This window comes from Syngnathus acus, chromosome 1, assembly GCF_901709675.1.
Source record: "Syngnathus acus chromosome 1, fSynAcu1.2, whole genome shotgun sequence".
Lineage (NCBI taxonomy): Eukaryota > Metazoa > Chordata > Actinopteri > Syngnathiformes > Syngnathidae > Syngnathus > Syngnathus acus.
In genome coordinates, this window is record NC_051087.1 from 13,562,376 (window position 1) to 13,585,785 (window position 23,410).

Here is a 23,410-nt window from a genome sequence, read left to right on the forward strand (position 1 = left end):
TGCATTTTGACCAAATGCAATGCAATGCAATGCAATGCAATGCAATACAGTTCAATACAATACATCCATCCATCCATCCATTTTCTGAACCGCTTAGTCCCCTCGGGGGTCGCGGGAGTGCTGGAGCCTATCCCAGCCGTCAACGGGCAGTAGGCGGGGGACACCCTGAACCGGTTGCCAGCCGATCGCAGGGCACACAGAGACAAACAACCATTTGCACTCGCACTCACACCTAGGGACAATTTGGAGTCTCGCACTCACACCTAGGGACAATTTGGAGTCTCAATACAATACAATACAATACAATACAATACAATACAATACAATACAATACAATACAATACAATACAATACAATACAACTTTATTTTATAGGGCATTTCACAGCAGCTGCTGTAACAAGGCACTTTACATATACACTTTACAAATAAGATAATTATACAACTACAAAGACAGTGAAAACAGTCAATTGAAACACAAATTAATATACCTTACATAGTTATAATGAATATATAAAGTTGACACCACTACAACAATAACAACAAATTCAGTCTTATGTTGGGTCAAAAGCTAAAGAATAAAAATGCGTCTTCAAACAAGCTTGGAAAATGGACAGAGGTTTGCCTAACATTGGACCGAGTGCCTAGGGAACTCTGGTCCTGCATGTTTTGTATGGGTGGATTCAGACCAGAAAAGTCCTTTAGGCCGCTTGTTTGGGCCGGACCAAAAACGGACTTAATTTTATTCGCCGACAGTCGACACAAATTGGCCAAATGGCCGTTCCCTGAGATGGATTAAAAACAGGAGGATTTTGCGTGTTTAATTCATATTCTACAAACGAAACATTAATTAGAACACTGTGATTCGACTAGTCAAATGCATTTTTTGATTTTTCGGCTATTCTTGGAATGGAAATCTACAATTTCAACAAATAAAAAGCAAAATGTTGTGACTCTGTCCTACCAAAAAAGCTTTTTTTTTTACATTATATGGTGGTGTTATTTATTATAACAATATTTTATTTTTATCTTAAAAACAATGTAGTGCCTCTCAGTTTAATCTCTATTCTTTGTCATTGTGCTTAAGGAATCATAGTGAAAACGGGGGCTGTAGGTAAAAGTGAGAACTGGAAGCTTTCATTGTCATCTGATGATGAGTTTGAAAATAGTGAGGATCTGAAAGGATTACCGGCCAGTTAATCCTCAGCCTCTCTTCTGACATAAAGAGGTGGAGAAAGACATGAGAGGGGACTGTGGTGTGTGTGGCTTGGCGGCGGCTTGTTCACGTGGGCCTTGTGGCCAGCTGATTTATTTTAGATTTGTCTGGAAATGCGCCACCCAGGATTCAGGATGAATGTGCTTCGGCAAGCTTGATGCTAACTGCTAGGATGACTGCTCCAAGTCCATTCTACTGTCGATCATCAAACCGGTTGCAGATTTATCTAATAGATGCGCCCTGTTTTAAAATTATGGATTCTGCTGTGGAATACAAGCGATCACGTTGTTTCTTTGATGCTCTGGATTTTTTTTTTTTCTGAGAACGTTTGGATTATAAATACGGAGGGAGATAAATCCTGCTTTTGTGCTTCCGAAGTGAGGCGATATCCTGTAACAATGCTTCCATGTGAGTATGTGATGCTGTCTCTGGGTCTGACGTAGAGGATGAGGAATTAAATTGAATCATTTTCATTGTCCATGACAATCAATCATCACGTGATGCAGCAGCAGGGCTGAATCACTGTAAAAATGCATAGATCACACAATTTTAATCATCTGTGAAATGAAACCAACAGACGCCCTCGATAGATACATTTTGTTACATCACGAGTATTGACATTATCATAATTAAATGCTTTATGTAAATGAGTTACAGTCACAGCTCAAAAACAATGTTGTATATCAGCGACCTTAGCAAAACGGAGGTCTTCTTTCCCAAGCTCACTCTTCATTGGGTAGCTTTAATTTAATTTAGTTTTAAAAAACAAAACAAAACTCAATACTGTTTGAAAATAATTGTGTTTATTGTTTACTCTAAAACAAGCCTGCCAAACACATTTGTCCTTTGAACCCCTACAGGTAATGTGGGTATGCAACCTGTGCCGTAAGCAGCAAGAGATTCTCACCAAATCAGGAGAATGGTTTTCAGAGTCAGGGGTGCGGCCTGGGAACCTGGGCTTCACCTTAAATGACCAATCCAGGGTGGGTGAGGCCCAACAGGATAGGAAGCTACTCCGCTCCAAGTCTCAAGTTCCATCCTCCACAACTAACAGCAATACCGAGCTGCCACACAGGACACAAGGACCTGCTGGTGGTACTTCCTCTAAGGCTCCAGACACCATGTCTGGTACTCGCTCCCAAAGCGTACCACCTCGGGAAAAGTAAGATGCATTCTTATTACAATATGTTTTATATATAAATTATGTTTGAAGCAAAACAATTACAGTAAAATGTAGCGAAACAGGTACTCGACTTGGCTACAAAAAACAAAGGCACTCTCGATTTAGTCTTAATTTGTTTGTGGTCCAAGTAAAAATGACATGACATCTGTTTGGGAAATCAAGCGCCATTGATGAAGGCCTCCATCATAGAATGCTGGAATTCAAACGGGACATCAGAACATTCAAAGAGAGATTCCCTTATCACTTAATAATGTGTTATATTTCCACTCAAAGTGTTGTACAAACACTGATTTTTAGACAAACCAAATATTAAGAGGGAGACTTGCAAATCTAAATCTAACAATAAATATTATTGTTTTATGACCAGTGGCACACCATACAAATGATCTGCACTGACAATCGTGAGCCTTGTCGCTGATACATGGCCATATCTGTGAGAGGGAGCCTGGTGCATGGTCTAGGGATTACATACCTTTTTTGAGGGGAAAAACTCCTCACTTTTAATACACTCCACACCACAGGATAATCTTTACAGACATCCGCTAATCGGACCTTGGCTAATGCCGGTTATAGTAACAGGGCGAGGGGTGAGTCTGCACTCATCTCATGGCAAAGCTCCTGGGGTCAAGCCTCTGGCTAGGAGGAGTGAGGGCAACTACTCATGCCCCTGCGAGTGCCCTCTAGTGCACTCCCTGTTGAACATCTCTGCATGTCTTCCTGGCGTATGTTGCTGGTTCATCCTCTGGCTGAGACAGAGGCTGGCCACTGTGACGTGCTGTATTGGCTTGGGGAAGGGGCGAGCAGAAACAGCGTGTGGGTGGATTGTTGTGTGTCCTGCCCTCTCCTCCTGGTTGCTGGTTTTGGGGTGGTTTCATCCAGTCCTTCCAGAGATGATCCTGAGGGATTCCCAGCCCAGTCAAAAGACATTGTATCTCCAGAGCGTCCTGGGTCGTACCCGGCCTTTTCCCAGTGTGACATGCCCAGAAAACCTCATCAAGGAAGTGTCTATGAGGCATCCTAACCTGATTCTCAAGCCAACTCATCTGATTCCTATTGTCAACTCTTAGCCCATTTCGATGATCAAGCTTCTCACCCTATCTCGAAGGGAGAGCCCGGACATCTTGCAAGGAAATTAATTTGTTTGCTTGTATCCGGGATCTTGTTCAATTGTGGTCACAACCCATAACTTGTGAGGTTGGGGAATGTAGTGAGGTTGGGGAATGTAGATCCATTGGTAAATCAAGAGATTCCCTTATTGGCTCAGCTCCTTCAGCATGACACAAAAGTCTGCATCACTGCAGATCCTGCACCAATCTGCCTGTCAATTTCCTTCTATCTTTTCTCACTCATGAATACCCCAAGGTACTTGAACTCCTCCACTTGGAGAAGAATCTCTTCCCTACATAACGCACTCCACCCTTTTACGACCTCAGATTTGGATCACTAGTATCTCTACTCCAATTGTGATGCTTCACCATTATTTTTCAATTCTCTGTTCATCCATTTCTAGTATCAAGATAAATGGAATTTTGCTTTGGTGTTCAATCCTTTGAAATGTTCATTCCTGTTTAAAGACACAACGACCGCATGAACCTCATGAGTTTCTTGGAAGGCATATGTGTTATGCTTGTATGTCACTGCACCATACTGTATTATCTAATTATCTATTTTTCATCCAGAAAAAGGCCAGTTTCGTACCATGAACAGAATGGTAAAGGAGGCCTGGGGCGTGGTACTGGACGAAGGTCTGCTGGAAAGTTATCATCTCAGTCATCTTTGGATGAGAAGCTTGGCCCCAGTGACCGACGAGAGAGACAGCCACAAGATGGTCACAGGCTGCGAAAGATCCATTCTCAGGACTATGATGATGGAGAGGACAACTTGGGTCAATTAGAAAGAAATCGAAGACGGCCAGAGGATGATGAACAAAGGGAACGGCAGCGACGTGAGGAGGAGTTCCAGAACCGTTATCGTAGTGACCCCAACCTTGCTCGATACCCTGTGAAGCCACAAAAAGAGGAACAGGAGATGCGCATGCATGCCAAGGTATCCAAGGTCCGCCACGAACGTAGACACAGTGATCTTGCAATCAACGAGGTCGGACTAGGGCCTGGTGAAGGAGGAGGCTGTGAAGCGCAAGTGTCTGATAACCGTCTGACCAGGAGAGGAAGCCGCAATGCTCAATCAGAAAACTATCGAGCGTACTCTGTTGAAAGGACCGTGGGGGAACCAGGGGGAACGGTGCCTCCAGATAAGAAGGGCTTCTTTGAGCCAGGTGTAACACACACAGCAAGAGACAAAGGTGCAGACAACTTGTTGAGGAAGGACTCACAAAGTTCAGAACAGTCGGAGTCTTTGCGGCCGCCCCCTTCACGGTCATACAAGAGCAAGCGCGGAGTAAACAAGAGGCAGATGTCCATCAGCAGCTCAGAGGAGGAGGGCGGCTCCACGCCTGAGTACACCAGCTGTGAGGACGTGGACATGGAAAGCGTCAGCGAGAAAGGTCAGTCACACAAATGTGCTCTCCGTACTAGTTTATAAAATTTGATCAGAATTCATTTGACATTTACTTTCATCCTTGTCCTTCCATAATTGTATTATTTACAATAATAATAACAACCCTCAATTTCTAGACCCATTTTATAGTCACCAAAACTCTGTGTTGTGTTGAAGCAGCTGTTTCCAAGCTCACACGCTTATCCGTAATCTTGCAATCTCGCTTTACAAAAAATGCCTCATTTGTTGAATTCTCTTAATCTTCATATTCATAAGCAGGTTATGCCTATAACCCAAATATTGTGTATGCCAGTGGCACGACAAGGAATTTGAAGGTTCATTATTATTCAAAAAGGGATGATTTTACACAGAGTAAAGTTTTATTCTCGTGACCTATTTTCCCATCAGGTGTCGCCACACTGAGTCGCACTTGTTGGGCACAATTTTAATGCTGGATGCCCTTCTTGATGCAACCTGCCCATTTGGGGGGGGGGACAAAAAAAAAGTATTGTGAAAACTTTTTGCAGCAGAACATTTTTTGTATCTTGTCTTGGCATGTACATGTATAGCGTACACAGTACATTTGGATAATAGGGGTGGGGGGATAACTGCATGCATAGATCCTGCACACAGCACATTGCAGTGCGGTGTCATTGACACTTCTGTGGGGTGCTTTCTGATGCTCTAAGGAGCGCGTTCCTTTATTTGGTGAGACCCTGTGATTTAGGCCAGCAGATTTATGGAATTAGGTCAGTGTTTCTATTGCTATGTAATGCTTGACAAACTGCCAGATGCAAAAGCTAAAGTGAAGGCATGTTGCATGCTGTAAAATATTTGGCTACCTTTTTATAGTATTCACCAGCTCCCACCTGTGTCAGTGATATTTGACTGTGCTAGAAAGCATCATATAGGGGATCATCCGTTTTATGGAAGCTGTAGATAAAATTAATTGTGCTCCGGAGATTATTTCTGTGACTGGTAATGATAAAGTTGGGTTCCAGATGTTTTAATCCAGATTACTATAACTCAGGGACTAGTAATGGGTACATGGTGTGGACTGTGATTATTACCTGTTTTTAAACACGTGTTTCAAACGTTCAGCTTCCTCTGTATCTCATAACTGTGACTTGATTACTTCTGCTTTGAAAATTTTGTAAGGCACGATATGTAATCAAAACACACAATTGTGTTAACTTGAAAAATATGCATACATTATTTCTTCAACAAATCCGTATTTCCATTTTGCTCTGGTTGTGATTTTCAAGGGGAAATTTAATTTACACTGCTGTAAACACACAAAAAGGAAACCATGCGCTATATTGTGTTTCCTTCTCTGCCTCTCCACATTTCCATGCAAACAAATTTCGCTTATTTAAAAAAAAAATCAAGTTCTTGGAATCTTCTTGTGATGTATTTTTTTTTAAAGAAGTTACTGATGTGGAATTGCATTTGTCCAATGTTTTGACAGTCATAAAGGTGTTTTATACCTTCTAAAGTTAACTTATTCAGATGAGCAAGTATGAGTTCACTTAGCTGACAACCACCCAGTCAAAGAGCCAGAGGAACAATACGTTCCATGGACAAGAGTTTTAAGAGGTTCAGGTTACAGTATCTGTCTAGTACCCCTAAAAGTATGTTGGTTACAATGCATTTAGTCAGGTATACTAAATGCTTGTGGGAATAATCACCAGACCACTCCATTATTTGCAAACCATAGTTCTCAAACATATTTTGTCTATTTTGCTTTTCATTCTTGAAATGGCCAAAAGTGTAAAAGTTTTTTTTTGTGTGTGCAGGTGACTGGGACTGTCATCCGCTTGATCCTACAGTTTGGCATGTGAGTTTCAGCAGAACATTCATTTTAGTCCCATTTTTGGGTGATACAATTTGTAATTTACTAAGTTGTTGATTAAATAACGACTCAACTGTACGTAGAGAACCGAACGACCCTAATTTCTCGATAATAACATTATTTGGGGGGTATTATAAATAGGTTTAAAGACAATAACAAATGTTGTCACATTGTATAGACGTTTACTGTTAAGAGTTGTGAAAGAATGCATACTTTAATTCCAACATGATATTTATATCTTGTTAAATCTATCTGAAATTTGTAAGATAATTATTATCGCTTACTATGACTGAAAAGATAGTGGGGGTGCCATCATATCCCTCTGTTATCGTAATGTGGCATCTTCCAAGGATCACGGTTGGGTTAGTCAATGAATTACGTTTAATGACAAAACAAAACACAGTTACTGTGTGCCTGTAGCTGACCCAGAACAAAAAGTATCGGGACGTCATTAAGAACACATGCACTTCTCTTTAACTTGCTAGCTCTTGATTGATTGATTGATTGATTGATTGATTGATTGATTGATTGATTGATTGGTTGATTGGTTGGTTGGTTGGTTGGTTGGTTGGTTGGTTGGTTGGTTGGTTGGTTGGTTGGTTGGTTGGTTGGTTGGTTGGTTGGTTGGTTGGTTGGTTGGTTGGTTGGTTGGTTGGTTGGTTGATTGAAACAACAAAATACACGTGAAACATTTAGTTATACTATCATATCGTATCTGTCACTACCGCATCCATTTGATGTAACACGACACCAAAATTAGCGTCATAGATCACAAACTGAAAAAGCTCATACGTGAATTTGCAAAATAGTGGATCTCCAGTGTTTGCTGGGAATAGGGACTAGAACAGTCTGCCATTAGAAAGCCTTTCTGCTTCAACGTTTTTGTCTTTGTGTTAACGTGTTGTCTTAATATGACATATTCTCTTAAATGTTTTTTTCTGGTAATCACTGTACCTGATCCCTTTAGCATCCTGTAACATGGCAGCCATCGAAAGAGGGCGATCATCTGATTGGACGCATCACGCTAAGCAAGAGATCAGCCATGCCACGAGAAGCTGGGTCACTCCTGGGCCTAAAAGTAAGCAGTGCATGCAGTAATATGTACTAAATGGTTCAATCGGACGATTGATTGATTGATTGATTTAATAGTAGGCCAAGATTGAATGTAAACAAAAGTATACATAAATTGTTGAACACTATTGTTAAACCTCAAAGTGGTGAGCGGCTTTTTCTGCAATCATCATTACTGTAAGTGTAGATGGCAATGAACATTCTTTCTTGTGTACTAACATGCAAATGCATGTACTCACGAATACTACGCTTCTCTAATTTGCTGGTACATTGTTACTTAGTCTGTAAGGGTGGAAAATGTAGGCCACAAAAACACATAATTCCACACAGAATCTCTGCCTTGAAGATATGAGGCCGCCATATTCTTAGCAAAGCCAAAAGAAATTCCTAAAAACGTCTGTCTTCCCTGATTTTAAGAAGCTACATGCAAAACGGCATTGTTAAAGATTTGAGAGCATGACAGACAAGTTAGTGATTTATTACTCGTTCAAACGACTTTGTTTCATTTAGTATCATTTTGTTTAAAGAGTATAAATTTAATGACAAGCAAGCTTATTACCCAATTGCCAAGAGAAGTCACCCACTTACTAAATAGCTGTGTGGAATCATCAATATGACCTGCATGACCATCATCAATGTGACCTACATGACTATACTATTAAAAGCACACTGCATATTAATCTAAATAACAATAAAAAGTTGCTTTAGCTGGGACAATACACATTTTGAGTATTTCAACATGTTTACATAGTATAATCAACTTTAGACCCAAAACATGTGTTTTTTTAGGGGGTGTTATGGGATTCCGTTGGCACCGATTTGTTGGACTGGCCCATTCATTTTATGTGTGTATTGTGATGTACAGAATATTTATACATACACATACATAATCATAAGCATGTATGTGTATGTAGACCTGTATGAATGTACAGTATGTATAACCATTAATTTGAGGTGATGATGATGCATTTTTTTTGTAACACTTTGCCAAGGCATGGGATTGGGACTTGGTATCAGTAAAATCACTGACTCGAATACAAAAAAACATTACAGGCCAGACAGTACCAGGGTTGTTCATAAACTACAATGAGAGATGTACACATTTGGAAAAAAACAAAGCCACAGTGCAACTGACATCTTAACTGATTAGATGCGTGGTTTAAATGTGAAGCGCCCAGCACCCGCCAGCCAAGGGAATGCCCATTTAGCAGATGTGCTCTGGCACTAAAACTGTCAGTACCTCTAACCTTCTGATCCTAAACTCGTCCTTGAACTCACCCATAAGGGAAAGGCATTTATAATGTTAATTGTGTCTTTAGTGACAGTCCTTTTATTTGTGTAGGTTGTAGGTGGGAAGATGACAGAGACTGGAAAACTTGGAGCCTTCATCACCAAAGTAAAAAAAGGAAGCCTGGCAGATGTCGTGGGACATCTAAGAGCAGGTGAGCAGGTTTAATATATATATATATATATATATGTGTGTGTGTGTGTGTGTATATATATACATAAATATACACACACACACACACACACACACACACACACACACATGAAAATAAACATTCAGGAAAAAAAAATCATTATTCACGTTCCTGTTCATGCAATCTTTGTTCCAGGTGATGAGGTGTTGCAGTGGAATGGGAAGTCATTGCCAGGAGCAACCAAGAAAGAGGTGTACAACATAATTCTTGAATCAAAAGCTGAGCCTCAAGTGGAACTAGTTGTTTCAAGACCCATAGGGTAAGACTGGCTTCATTAATGTGTAAGAATCATTCTATTTGGAAACAAATCTGACGTCTGATATTTTTTCATTTCTCCTTCCTTTATCTGAAAGCTCTATTCACCGAATTATGTCCAAAAACCTCTTGAGAAAAGTTTATAAAGCATATCAGTAAGTAGTGTCAAATTTAATTGGTAGACCCTGTCCCCTTCAACTTACCTTAAATACTTTAAATGATTGAATTTCCCCTATCATTGTTTTCCTGCTTTTTCCCACCATGTTTAACATACATACCCACATACATACATACGCACATATGTACATACGTACATACGTACGTACGTATACATACGCTCACACACGCATGCATGCATGCACGTATGCACGCATGCACACATACATACTACATACATACGTACGTACGTACATACATACCTACGTACATACCTACATACCTACATACCTACATACCTACATACATACATACATACATACATAGGCGCAAAATAAGTGACATGCCATTGCAGTTCGCCAAACAAAATTTGCAGTTTGCACCTCATCAAAACACACTGAATAGCAAAATTGAAAATCAAGCACGGTCCCAAAAAGTATCACACGTGCATCTTTCACAACATTGACTGCAGGTACCCGGAGGTCGAGGCTCGAATAACATCTTAATTCTCACCTAGCTGGCGAGTAACAAGCTTTGGCTGGCTACTCACGCAGCTATGTTGTGGAGTTGCTCCTCTTACCGTCCCATATGCAACAGTACAAGCACAGACAGATAAACAGCGTGGTGAGATCAAAACATTGTAGGACAATATTGCCAGGCCAAAAAAGATCAGAATGTGGAGCAAGGAAGTTGGGCGTACGTACGTATATTGACCAGTTTGCAGCTTTTTAACTATCAAAGATAGCATTTAATAGCCGAAGTAATTACACATTCACCGATTATCCAATTGACTAGCGATGTTCAAATATTTTTTTAAAGCCTCTATCCCACTGAGTGGTGAACAATTGTGAGTGTTTTTGAAGGCAACGAATGTTGCATTCTCGCCAGGGTTTGCCAGGGTTCATTCAAAGTCGCAAATGTTCGCTCGACTTTTCCTTCGACAAAAAACACTCCAAAACAGTTGCCGAAGGTTTGTGAACTTGAACGCACCAAGATGAACTCTGATATGAACAAATATTTTTCTACCTTTTCCAACAGTCACAATTGTTCGTCCCTCAGTGGGGTTGGGGCTTACAACATCGGTCGTTGAGTGCACTTTTCACGGAATGTATTCGACTTTGCACAGCAAAATAGCAGAGAAATTAAAACAAAGTCTGGGCTTTTGAGAGAAAATCTATTTGTTATACTCAACCAGAAAACGTAATTAGGTTACTGTAAAATACGCCTTTGGTCAACTCGGAGGAGTGGCTTATAAGGTTAAATTAGTGCATAGTAAATAGATATAGCATCGATAGTGGTATTCCATTATTTTCACAAAAGAATTCTGAGTGTTACTTTTTGATGCCTGCACAATAAATGTTCTCAAAATTACATTATTTTTTAATCAATTTTGCTTTGAGCACTGTGAATTGAAAAAATTATAACCTTCGATTATATAAAAAAAAGAAAATCTGTTGTTCATTCATTATATTGACATATTTTTATTGTTTAATAAAACGTGTCAGATCTCTGAGATTAACCAGAAAAAAATATGATCTACAAAATTAGAAGGTGGCACCTCAAATAAAGTCATTGCTTCACAAAACTGCTCCACAAAGAACAAACAAAGAAAAAACGAGCCTCGTACATACATGCAACTGTTGCTTGTCTTTCAATTGGTACTTGCTCGTTGAGAGATGACGGACGTTGGGGAATTTCTACTTTTCACAGGGACATTCCTAGAATCCCAGAGTCATCGCATCCTCCTCTTGAATCTAGTAAGTATCCTATATTTGTATTTCTTTTTTTAAATCATGAACTAGGATGTTTAAACATTTGTCTGTTTAAAGAAGCCTCCAAGCAAAATGTCAACTTTTTTTTAATGTTTACTTTCTAATCTTGGAGTGCCTGTTTTACATCATATGGTATTGTACTTACCAACATTTAGCAGGTTCTAGTTCCTTTGAGTCACAGAAAATGGATCGGCCATCTATATCAGTGATGTCCCCAACAAGCCCAGGTACCCTCAGAGACCTTCCTCTGGTGCTGCCTGGACAACTGTCGGTAAATACTTACACCAGGGACATAAATAAACCAATACATCATCTTAATTATGTATACTGACAGAGATTAAATGCCTCCAAATAACCTTATAGGTAAAACTGTGGTATGACAAAGTAGGCCATCAGCTCATCGTCAACGTCCTTCAAGCCATAGACCTGCCATCCCGACCGGATGGACGACCTCGGAACCCATATGTTAAAATGTATTTCCTGCCTGACAGAAGGTAAGGACTGCAAAGACACCATGACACAATTTCATATAAGGAAAGCGTGGGTCATTGAACAACCGATCAAGCAAAGCTTTCGTCTGTTAGAGTAGTGATTCAATTGAGAAATTCGTGTCTATAAACGTTCTCTCCGTGTTCTCTAAGAGCACTATGGCTTGCTTTAATATTCCTGTACTCCCGAAGTACCCTCCACAGAACTTCCCGAGGGACACGATCGAACACCTTCTCCAAGTCCACAAAACATGTGGACTGGTTGAGCGAACTCCCATGCACCCTCGAGGATCCTGCCGAGGGTATAGAGCTGGTCCACTGTTCCACGGCCTGGACGAAAACCACACTGCTCCTCCTGAATCCAAGGTTTGACCTCCTGACGGACCCTCCTCTCCAGCACCCCTGAATAGACCTTACCAGGGAGGCTGAGGAGTGTGATTCCTCTGTAGTTGGAACACACCCTCCGGTAACCCTTCTTAAAGAGGGGAACCACCACCCCAGTCTGCCAATCCAGAGGCACCGTCCCTGATATCCCCGCAATGATGTAGAGGCGTGTCAGCCAGGACAGCCCCACAACATCCAGAGCCTTTAAGAACCCCGGACGGATCTCATCCACCCCCGAGGCCTTGCCTCCGAGGAGTTTTTTAACTACCTCAGTGACTTCGACCCCAGAGATTGGAGAGTCTCCAGGCCCTGCATCCAAAATGGAAGGCGTGTCGGTGGAATTGAGGAGGTCTTCGAAGTATTCTCCCCACTGAATCACGACGTCCTGAGTCGAGGTCAGCAGCACGCCATCTCCACTGTAAACAGTGTTGACTGCTTCCCCCTCCTGAGACGCCGGATGGTGGACCAAAATTTCCTTAAAGCTGTCCGGAAGTCATTCTCCATGGCCTCGCCAAACTCCTCCCACGCCCGGGTTTTTCCCCCGGCAACCGCCGAAGCCACGTTCCGCTTGGCCATTTGGTACCGGTCGGCTGCCTCCGGAGTCCCACAGGCCAAAACGGCCCAATAGGACTTTCATTTTGACGGCATCCCTTACCGCCGGTGTCCACCAGCGGGTTCGGGAGTTGCCGCCACGACAGGCACTGACCATCTTACGGCCACAGCTCCGGTCAGCTGCCTCAACAATGGAGGCACGGAACATGGTCCACTCGGACTCAATGTCCCCAGCCTCCTCCGGGATGTGGGAAAAGCTCTGCCGGAGGTGGGAGTTGAAGCTCTTCCTGACAGGGGATCCTGCCAGACGTTCCCAGCAGACCCTCACAGTACGTTTGGGTCTGCCAGGTCGGACCGGCATCTTCCCCCACCATCGGAGCCAACCCACCACCAGGTGGTGATCAGTTGACAGCTCCGCCCCTCTCTTCACCCAAGTGTCCAAAACATGTAGCCGCAAAGCCGATGACACGACTACAAAGTCGATCATCGAACTGCGGCCTAGGGTGTCCTGATGCCAAGTGCACATATGGACACCCTTATGCTTGAACATGGTGTTCATTATGGACAATCCGTGTCGAGCACAGAAGTCCAATAATAGAACACCGCTCGGGTTTAGATCGGGGGGGCCGTTCCTCCCAATCACGCCCTTCCAGGTCTCACTGTCATTGCCCACGTGAGCATTGAAGTCACCCAGCAGAACGATGGAGTCCCCAGAAGGAGTGCTCTCCAGCACTTCTTCGAAGGACTCCAAAAAGGGTCTGAGCTGCCGTTTGGTGCATAGACGAAAATGCCCATTTTGCTACCTTTACCAACAGTCGCAACAGTTTGCCCCTCAGTGAGATAAAAGCTTTCAAATTCAGTGCATTTGATACACGTCAATGACGTTTTGTCATCTTTAGCAGATGTCGCCATCAAATCAAGACATTGAGGAGCGTTACCCCAAATTATTTGTACCACTTCAGGAGGTAGACGGGTCATCTAGTAACTAAAGGCTGCCCGAATTGCATTGTGTTCACGTCATTGTGTATTTGGCCAAGACACTTCACCCACCATGCCTTCTGTGTCACTAAACTGGTGTACGTCAGGTTGTGAATGTTTGGTGATAGTATGAGGGGCTGTAGGGCAGGCGCATAACGGCACCAATGCTTCCGTCAGCCTGCCTCAGGGCAGCTAAGCTATGAAGTAGTCCATCAGCAGTGTCAATTTGTGAGTGCATGAATAACATATCCATTGTGAAACATCTCATGTCCAGAAAAGCACAATATAAATCTCATGCGTTATTGTTATTATTACTGCGCCCCATCTGACCCACGACCATAATGAGGACAAGCAGTATCCAAAATGAAGGGATTGAGGTGTCTGACCAACTTTGGTTGTATTTCTGGCCTTTTTGTTCGTTTGCCATCTTTTTTCTGTTGTGTTTTGCAGTTAAACTACAGCTGAAGATCAATTTTACCCGCTTCGATTCTACGTGACTTTTTGTCTAATGCGGTTTGGTCATGGACCAATTCTTTTTGTCGTAAACGCATTTTCAAGTAGTATTATAAATGGCCGATATAAAGACCATACAAAGGTAAATGACTAGCACGTAAACCTTAGCGCTAGTGATTTAATTTCTGTGACTAATTTAAAGGTGTTTGATAAAAAGTAGTCGGGCTGTTTGCTCTTTATCACTGTTTATTACAGTGTTACAGATAGCTAAGACTGTTTTTTGATTCGGAAAGGGGGAAGTTAGCGGAAGCACCTCATCCACACAGTCACTCACAAATCTAAGAACGTGGCCAGACACTAGCAGAATAAGTGGCAGCTTTATTCTCTCTTCCATCCAATTCGCATGGCGTCAAAATAACTTAATCAGTCCACCTGATATTGTCATCTGCGTATTGCTTGTCTTTTAATATAAATGTCAATGACTTAGATGTAGGGGGGAGCCTTCACGGTGCCGAACGGCGAACAGACCCCTTAGCTGCCCAACAACATGCCTGATGTAAATTAATGTGACAAAGGACCCCTTCGGTTGCCTAAAAACATGCCTTTCTAAAAGAACAAGACAAGTGCCACTACCTTCAATATAACGCGCTTTCGGGTTAACACGAATTCCAAAAATTTTTACCCCAAAGTCGAGCCTTCGCTGTATATATGACCATAGCAATATTAATCTTTCTGTTCCAGTGACAAAAGTAAACGTCGGACTAAAACCGTGAAAAAGAGCGCAGAGCCCAAGTGGAATCAGACATTCATATATTCACATGTTCATCGGCGAGACTTTCGTGAGCACATGCTGGAGATCACCGTCTGGGACCAACCAAGGGTCCAGGAAGAGGAAAGTGAATTCATGGGTGAGGTAGGTTTGAGGTTCACCAACCAAGTCTTTTTTAATTGGTTTACCACTCCCTGAACTGTTTCATGGTCACAGCTAACTAATCTATGCTCTATTACATGTATATAAGCTCCTTGAGGGCTATTAGTGTCTTTAATTTTTTCTATGTTCCTTTTCTCAGATCCTGATAGAGTTGGAGACCGCCTTGTTGGACGACATTCCTCACTGGTATAAACTCCAGACACATGATGTGTCCTCAATACCTTTGCCTCAGCCATCCCCATACCTTCCGCGCAGACACGTCCATGGAGACAGCCCAAGCAAGAAACTACAAAGTATGTCTTTCAACAGTCTTATGTCGGCTTGAGAACCCAAAGTATGCTTGAGTGTGGGGTCTTAGCTTTTATTCTATGACAGTGTTGATTTGTCTCTTGGTGCACAAGATGCAGACCCTCCGATCTGATCGTCTTTTGTATGTGTGTGCGTGAGTACAGGGTCACATCGCATCATTGATACAGAGTTTGATGATGGTTTGATGATAATGACTAAAGGTGGGTTGGGGGCATGGTTACTACATGTGTCCTTCTAGCAGCCTATGGGCACCCAGCACTGGGTGAGAGAACAGATTATTGCCCCCTTAAACTCTGAAATCCACAACTTGCTCCGAAATCTTTATTAACATATCGTTGTATTTCTATTGGACTGATAGTGTATGTTATTTTGGCTGTAGATTAATAGTGTATGTACTGTATTTCAGGGGCTACAGTAAAAAGTTCTCCTCCTCTGCTGACTGTAGAATCACCTGTCACATTAAGTGCATGTAGAACTGTAGCTTTAGTTCACTGCATTCCACTAAGTCTACTGTCATTGATCCGCATGCCTCAAATATCTAACACATATATATATATATATATGTGTCGCTCTGAATTGGTAGAGTGGGTCATCCAGTGATCGCAGGGTCACCGGTTTGACTCCCAGCTTCGACTGTGAGAGTGTTGAATACACTGAACACTAGTTTACTCCCAGTGGGCCTGCCAGCACCTTGCAGCAGCTGCCCATTAGTGTGTGAATGGGTGAGTTTGAGGCTTTGAGTGCTTTATATATAAGTGCACTACCATATACTTACACAGGTAGGAAGGGTTAAGATGCCTCGGGTGGCATAGCAGCTTGAGAAAAGTAATAAAAAAAGAACATTTCACCAGCTATGATAACTTCAGATACAGCTAAGCCTCGATTTTACGCACTTCAATTCTATATGACTTTCTATCGAGGTTTGGTCATGGACCACAATTCTTTTCATGATAAATCAATTTTACTACTAACCTTAAAACATTTGGAAAACAACACGCAACCACCACAGAGACGGCGATCGATAAGGACTGTTATGCTAATGCTGTTTATGCTAATAGGATAGGACGTCCCGACATGATCGCTACCCGTAAATGGTTAGAAACTCAGGACATGGACTCCATCAAAGTTATGCATCTTTAAGACATCCTAGATTTTGCAAGGCAGCAACGGACTAAAGCTGTAAAGCAAAAAGACATAATGGACTACCGTATTTTCCGGACTATAAGTCGCTCCGGAGTATAAGTCGCACCAGCCATACAATGCAAAATAAAGAAGAAAAAGATATACTGTAAGTAGCACTGGAGTATAACTCCCATTTTTGGGGGAAATTTATTTAATAAAATCCAACACCAAGAACAGACATGTCATCTTGAAAGGCAATTTAAAATAAAAATAGAATTGGTAACAACAGGCTGAACGGTACGGTATGCTAACGTTACATAAACACATAAACAAGGAACTGAGAACGTGCCTGATGTAACATATTAAGAGTTATTCAAATATCTATAGCATAAATAACATGCTAACAAGTTTATTGATCCATCCGTAAACTGGGCCGTGGAGCAGTATTCCAACACGATAACGGCCCCAAACACACCTCCAAGACGACCACTGCTTTCTTAAAGAAACTGAGGGTGAAGGTGATGGACTGGCCAAGCATGTCCCCAGACCTAAACCCTATTGAACATCTGTGGGGCATCCTCAAACGGAAGGTGGAGGAGCGCAAGGTCTCCAACATCCACCAGTGATGTCATCATGGAAGAATGGAAGAGGATTCCAGCGGCGACCTGTGAAGCTCTGTCGAACTCCATGCCTAAAAGGGTTACGGCGGTGCTGGAAAATAATGGTGGCCACACAAAATATTGACATTTGGGTCCAATTTTGACATTTTCAGTTGGGGTGTACTCACTTTTGTTGCCAGCATTTTACACATTCATTGTTGTATTTTGAGTTACTTTGAAGTAACAATACATTTACTTTGCTATCCAAGCTCTACAGTGACTACTTAACGTTGTCTCAAAGTGTCATTTCTTCAGTGTTGTCTCATGACAAGATATAATCAAAACATTGCAGAAATGAGAGGGGTGTAGTCACTTTTGTGAGATACTGTATATCTCACAAAAGTGACTACACTTTTGAGAGTTATTTTTTATTACTCTCTTTTTTAACATTCGATGAGCGTGGTTTTGTTGTAATAATACAATGTCTATGAGTTTTGGGTTTTGATGTTTGAGTCCAAATACACTTTTGTCGACTTCTTATAATTTTTAATAATTATATTGTATTAATATACACCCAGAACAATGATGTTATTCCCCAAATACGAACACGTGTATCTTAGTACATATTTCCATACTGCAATGTCCCAAAACACTTGTATGCATGGCTCTGACTTTTTTCCCCTTCTAAGACTTTCTAAATAACGCACTTTCTGGGTTAACGAGATTTCCAAATTCTGGACCCCAAAGTCCGCGTAAAATCGAGGCTTAGCTGTAATGGAAAAATGGTCAATATTTAGTCCCTAAATTGAGAGCGATGTGAGTGTCTGAGATGAACATAATCCTCCACAAAATATCCTGGAATAAACATATGGTTGAGTAGGGTAGGCTTTAACCATTGTTGCTACCTTAGGAAAGGCTCCAGACTCTTACAACCCCTGCTGCATGTCACATCATTTCAGGTTAAAGCAAGTAATTTACCACTTATCTCACAGAAAATTGTAGTAAAAGCTATTTTCTTGCTTGCGAATTGGCCATTTGGCTGTGAAACTTCTAGATATTCTGCAAAAGTATAACCTCTTGGGGTAGTTAGCAGTGTAACACTCAAAACTAATGTGTCCGTATCAAAGGTTACACATCTGAGCTCTTGGTGTGTGTGCGCGTGTATGTGTGCGCGTGCGTGTTTCAATGGTTTTGCAGGAGGAGAGCGTAATTCAAGGGAAAGAGAGCGAGGCAGTACGTTGGCTGTGCCTGAACAGCAGCGCGCGCTTCAGCATCGCTCTCGCTCTGTATCTCCTCACCGGGAGGATTCCTGCAGGGCGAGGTCGCGGCCTGCACATGTGCCCATGCAAAGGTCAGTGTAACATGCCACCGCAAATCGGTCACATATCAGTCACTGTCTGTGTTAAAAATATATTAACATAAGACCATGTTTTATTATGTTATACATCAAACTTGTCAAAACTCTTGACCAGTATGCCATTACATCTTCCCTGATGAGCACTTTACTAAATTGCGTGGAACTGGTCTACGTAGCGAGTGTATAAAAGTTGTAAACACATGGGGCCTGACTTACTAAGATCACAAACGGTAGATGCTAAAATGCATTTTCACCCCCACAGGCTGTGCATGTTGTCTGTGGACGTGTTGCACATGATCTACTAAGATGGAAATATTTTACTAAGATCACAAATAGCAAGCTCGAAATTGCATGTTCACTCAAACAGATTGGACATGCGATTGGCAACTGATGTAAAATTTGTGGCAACTGCTGTATTTGAAGAAAGGGATTTACCCATGAGTTTGTTCTGATGGTTTCCACCAAGGAGCATTTTAGGGAGCACTACGAGCGCAAAATGAGGTCTGAAGTGATGGAGCTGGATGTGTCAGTGGAACAGGCAAACATACTACTGAGTTACAAAATATTTTTGTAAAGCCTGCAATCTGGTCAAGACCCGGAGAGGGTATCCACCCTTTTCCGACTGAGGACCATGGTCTCAGCTTTGGAGTTGCTGACTTTCATCCCGACCGCTTCACACTCGGCTGCAAACTGCTCCAGTGAGAGCTGGAGATCACGGCTTGAAAAAGCCAACAGCACCTCATCGTCTGCAAAAGCAGAGATGCAATGCTGAGATCACCAAACCGGACATCCTCTACACCTCAGCTGCGCCTAGAAATTCTGTCCATAAAAGTTATGAACAAAATCGGTGACAAAGGGCAGCCTTCGCGGAGTCCAACCTTCACTGGAAATGAATCCGACTTACTGCCGGAAATGCAGACCAAACTCTGGCATCAGTGATAACAGGACCGAACCGCCCTTATCAGTTGGTTCGGCTCCCCGTACTCCTAAAGCACCCCCCCCAGAGAACTCCCCAGGGGGCACGGTCTTCTCCAGGTCCACAAAACAAATGTGGACTGGTTGAGCACCCTCAAAGATCCTGCCGAGGGTATAAAGCTGGTCCACTGGTCAACTGTTCCACGGCCAAGGTAAAAACCACAGTGCTCCTCCTGAATCCGAGATTCGACCTCCCGACGGACCCTCCTCTCCAGCACCCCTGAATAGATCTTACCAGGGAGGCTGAGGAGTGGGATTCCTCCAGTCCCCCTTCTTAAAAAGGCCAATGTTCACACTTTCAAATGATCACCTCTTCAACATTACAAGGAAATCACAATGTCCCATCACTAGTGAGCTATTATTAGAACAGGCCAGTGTTGACCTATGTGGTCCTTGGGGGCTCCCTTGCGCCCGTGAAGACCATGTTGGTGATCTCAGCTCTAGAGCCTGCTCACTTATTTGTATCTTCCGGAGTCCCCAAAAGACCAGCATGTTGCAAGTGCAAAGCTCAGGAAGGAACATATGGTGGTACCACTAAGTCAGCAAGATAGGAAGTTGCAAAGCCATCTATTATTCCATGAGTAATTAGTAAAACTACAAACCACATTTCGTGGGAGCCAGTGCAAGTTGATAACGACAATGGAACATGATCCAAGTTTAGTTTTAGTCATGAGACTCGCTGCAGCATTTTGTACTCACTGCTGATTTTTAATACTCAACAGTGTTGTGTCCAATATAATTTGATTTTTGCTGAGTCACCCCGGGGAGTCTAATTTTGTCAAAACTGACCCTTGTATTGTATATGGCAGGATCAATAATCAACTCAGTTCTCTCGGGGTTAAAAAGCAAATAATTACAGGATAACCATTGTCTAATCTCAACAAGATGCACGTCCACATTACAGCAATTGCATGGTTTCTTACTTCTACAGGCATGTACGTATAGTTGAATGTCATCACTTATATTTGATATAGCAACATACTCTACATCATTTCTTCAGCAGTGGTGGAATTTTAGTCCGATGTAATGTCAAACTTAGAACTGTATCGATTTACTAACCCCACTTGGAATTATTGTACAAAAGTTTTCATATAAAAACACAGGCTTTTTGTAACTTATTAAAGCAAGACAGCATTCTTGCCTATAAGTATTGCCACACGCACGCGCACACACGTACCCCCCACACAAACACATAGTCAAGACACGGACACACGAACATCTCCATATAAGGTATTGGGAGACTTGTAACCAGGTCAAATGCAATGAAAGCACAGGGGAAGTGCAACTTTGAAAGACCCTGGAGCACTGCACAGAAAGCTTTACTTTCCCTTCTTGTGCAAGACAAAACACTGACTCTGGTTGTGTTGTTGGTCTCCTTTTTCTTTCTGCTGCATGTCTAATTGTAACTTAATAGAATAAACCTATAATTCATCAAATTGTCTGACAACCACCATTTATTTGTGACTACATTTGCTTGGATATTTCATTTGTTTCACGGACAAGCATCCCATTGGATACTTTAATGTGTTTATGTCATCATGACATGTACAAATATTTTTAATGAACTGTACCACATTTCAACATTTTGTTCAAAAAGGTTAGGGTTAGGAATTCATTTGTGTTCATTGTACTGTAACTGTATTTGCTTGTGTTTTGTATTAGTAATTCTGAACTTTTGATATCAGGAGCCTGGATGAGATCCATCAGAACCGCCACCACTCCCAGTCGCCTTCCCATTACCATGACTCCCATTTAGAGCATCAGCGCTCCGGTGACTCAGACTACGAGTACTCTGAAGACAGGTAAACTTTTTAGGTATTTAGATTTTTGTGGATGACTCTGTGCTTAACATTTATTTGCTAACATCGAATGTATTATTATCATTATTATTGTATTTTCAGTACTATAAGCCGCTACATTTTGCACAAGCTTTGAACCCTGCGGGTTCATAGTCCAGTACTGCTCATCTAGTATGGATTTTTCATGATTTTTATGATATTGTATGATTATTCTTTTGCATATTCTCTTATATATGAAAATTAAACATTATAATACCTGCATTTTATAGTCCAGTATGGCTTATAGTATATGAACAAAACAAGATTTTCCCCTAATTTTAGCTGGTGCGGCTAATGGTCCAGAAATTACTGCATTAATGTGTTGATTAAAAGAATTAACAAAGAGCTAGGTTTAAAGATTCTTATTCCTTGCGTAAAAAGCACAATTCAGTAGATATTAATTGTTTTCGAAATACAGTCTAATTTCATTTGCAAATTATCTTCTATTTGCATATTATCTACAGTGGGCAACTAGTGATTGCCACATAGTTCTATTTCAATGTCAGTGTACTGCACAGTATATTTAATAATGGCTCAGAGTGATGTATGACATGTTTTTTCTCATTCATAAAATCACATGCCTGTCTAAGTTGCCATCCTCTTCTGTTGTGTTTTTTCGGGCGATTTTTCAATTGTTCACCCATTGTCATGGCAATGACAGTGAGGCCCTGGAGGTGAACAGGTCAATCCGAGGTGGGAGTGCAGAGTGCCTACACACAAACAGGTAAAAAAAAAAGAGATAATCATTGTCCAGTTTTATTTTACACTATACCCTATTTTCTAACCATTCATCCTCAGTCTATCCTTGCAACATTTAACACACTATGTTGGTATTGTTGCAAACTATGTGTGTGCCTGTTTGTGAGTGTCGGTGTCTTTTATCATTAATGTTTTGTGAGTGTCTACTGGTAGATTATCACAAAATTCCAATAGGTTTAAATGCACACTTTACAACTAATATAATAGTATAATCAAGAAAGTCACTGTGTGAAAAGATTACTGCACAAGTTGTCCTCAAAGAAAGCGATTTTCTTTTGATGAATATGTTTTATGTGTTTTATGTTGTCACTCACGGCAGTTGTATACGTGTTCAACTTTTTTGTCTTTGTGCATGGCCTTCGTTCATACAAGCAGGGGTGCATGTAAACCTAGCAACACACTCCCTCCCAAAATGCCCCTGTTAGTAAATGGCATCCATAAAGACATGTACAGGTAAGCACAAAAGGGCTGTCCTTGTTCCCTCTTTGTTTGCCCTGTCTAGTTTTTGTTCATTTGTGCAGTTTGTGAGCCATTTTGTTGCTACAGCTTTTTTTCCTCAACACATGAAATGTCCCTCTGGCTGCTTGTGTTGGTGCCAACTGGTTTTACCATATTGTTGCTTTTGTCAACAATGATGGTACTGTGGACCTTCCCTATGTATCTCCTCACCGTTTGACCCAGTGTTTTAAGCAAAAAATGGGGAGGTGAATTTCATTGGAAACACCACTGTATTGGGGTTGGGTAGCTTTGTTACGGACGTTTGTTGATCAGGTCAAGGATTTCCATTGTCTTAAAGTTTTGGTGTTAGGTTGTGTTGTTGTGAATTAAGGATGTTCAAACTCACCTCACAGCCAGCATAAGTCAAGACAGACAAACTGCAGGTCCAATGTATTTACAATTTTCATTCTCCCTGCGTCCAGCTACAGTTCACCTTTTTTAGCAAGTAGATATTAATTAAGTTTCAGTATATAAGTATGTTACAGAACGTACGTACAATCTTTTTGGGTTCACGCCAGAGCTGTCAGGATCAAATATTTTTATGGATCATTCGATCAATTATTCCATTGACTAGTCACATAAAGTTTTATTTTGCGTGAATGTGTATTACAAAACAATTGTTTTTTCTGATTACTGTTTATCAACCAATTAACCAACCATTAACCAATTATTATTGTTTATTTGGTA

General features: G+C 41.6%; 1 protein-coding gene across 25 annotated transcripts in view; it reads left to right on the forward strand.

The window, feature by feature from the left end:
- Window positions 1-23,410, forward strand: part of rims1b (regulating synaptic membrane exocytosis 1b) — a 70,800-nt gene that overhangs the window by 29,519 nt on the left and 17,871 nt on the right. For 12 of the 25 annotated variants that reach the window (XM_037256477.1, XM_037256266.1, XM_037256277.1 and 9 more), the window contains 17 exons: window positions 2,075-2,376; window positions 4,077-4,900; window positions 6,690-6,730; window positions 7,713-7,823; window positions 9,159-9,258; window positions 9,433-9,556; window positions 9,651-9,707; window positions 11,419-11,465; window positions 11,636-11,751; window positions 11,844-11,974; window positions 15,077-15,248; window positions 15,406-15,559; window positions 15,719-15,775; window positions 18,494-18,647; window positions 21,314-21,430; window positions 22,128-22,190; window positions 22,598-22,678. In XM_037256477.1, the coding sequence (XP_037112372.1) occupies window positions 2,075-2,376; window positions 4,077-4,900; window positions 6,690-6,730; window positions 7,713-7,823; window positions 9,159-9,258; window positions 9,433-9,556; window positions 9,651-9,707; window positions 11,419-11,465; window positions 11,636-11,751; window positions 11,844-11,974; window positions 15,077-15,248; window positions 15,406-15,559; window positions 15,719-15,775; window positions 18,494-18,647; window positions 21,314-21,430; window positions 22,128-22,190; window positions 22,598-22,678 (2,651 nt within the window). Of the gene's footprint in view, window positions 1-977; window positions 1,623-2,074; window positions 2,377-4,076; window positions 4,901-6,689; window positions 6,731-7,712; window positions 7,824-9,158; window positions 9,259-9,432; window positions 9,557-9,650; window positions 9,708-11,418; window positions 11,466-11,635; window positions 11,752-11,843; window positions 11,975-15,076; window positions 15,249-15,405; window positions 15,560-15,718; window positions 15,776-18,493; window positions 18,648-21,313; window positions 21,431-22,127; window positions 22,191-22,597; window positions 22,679-23,410 lie in introns of those variants that run through there. The other 13 variants (XM_037256380.1, XM_037256432.1, XM_037256459.1 and 10 more) reach the window with 9 other exon arrangements.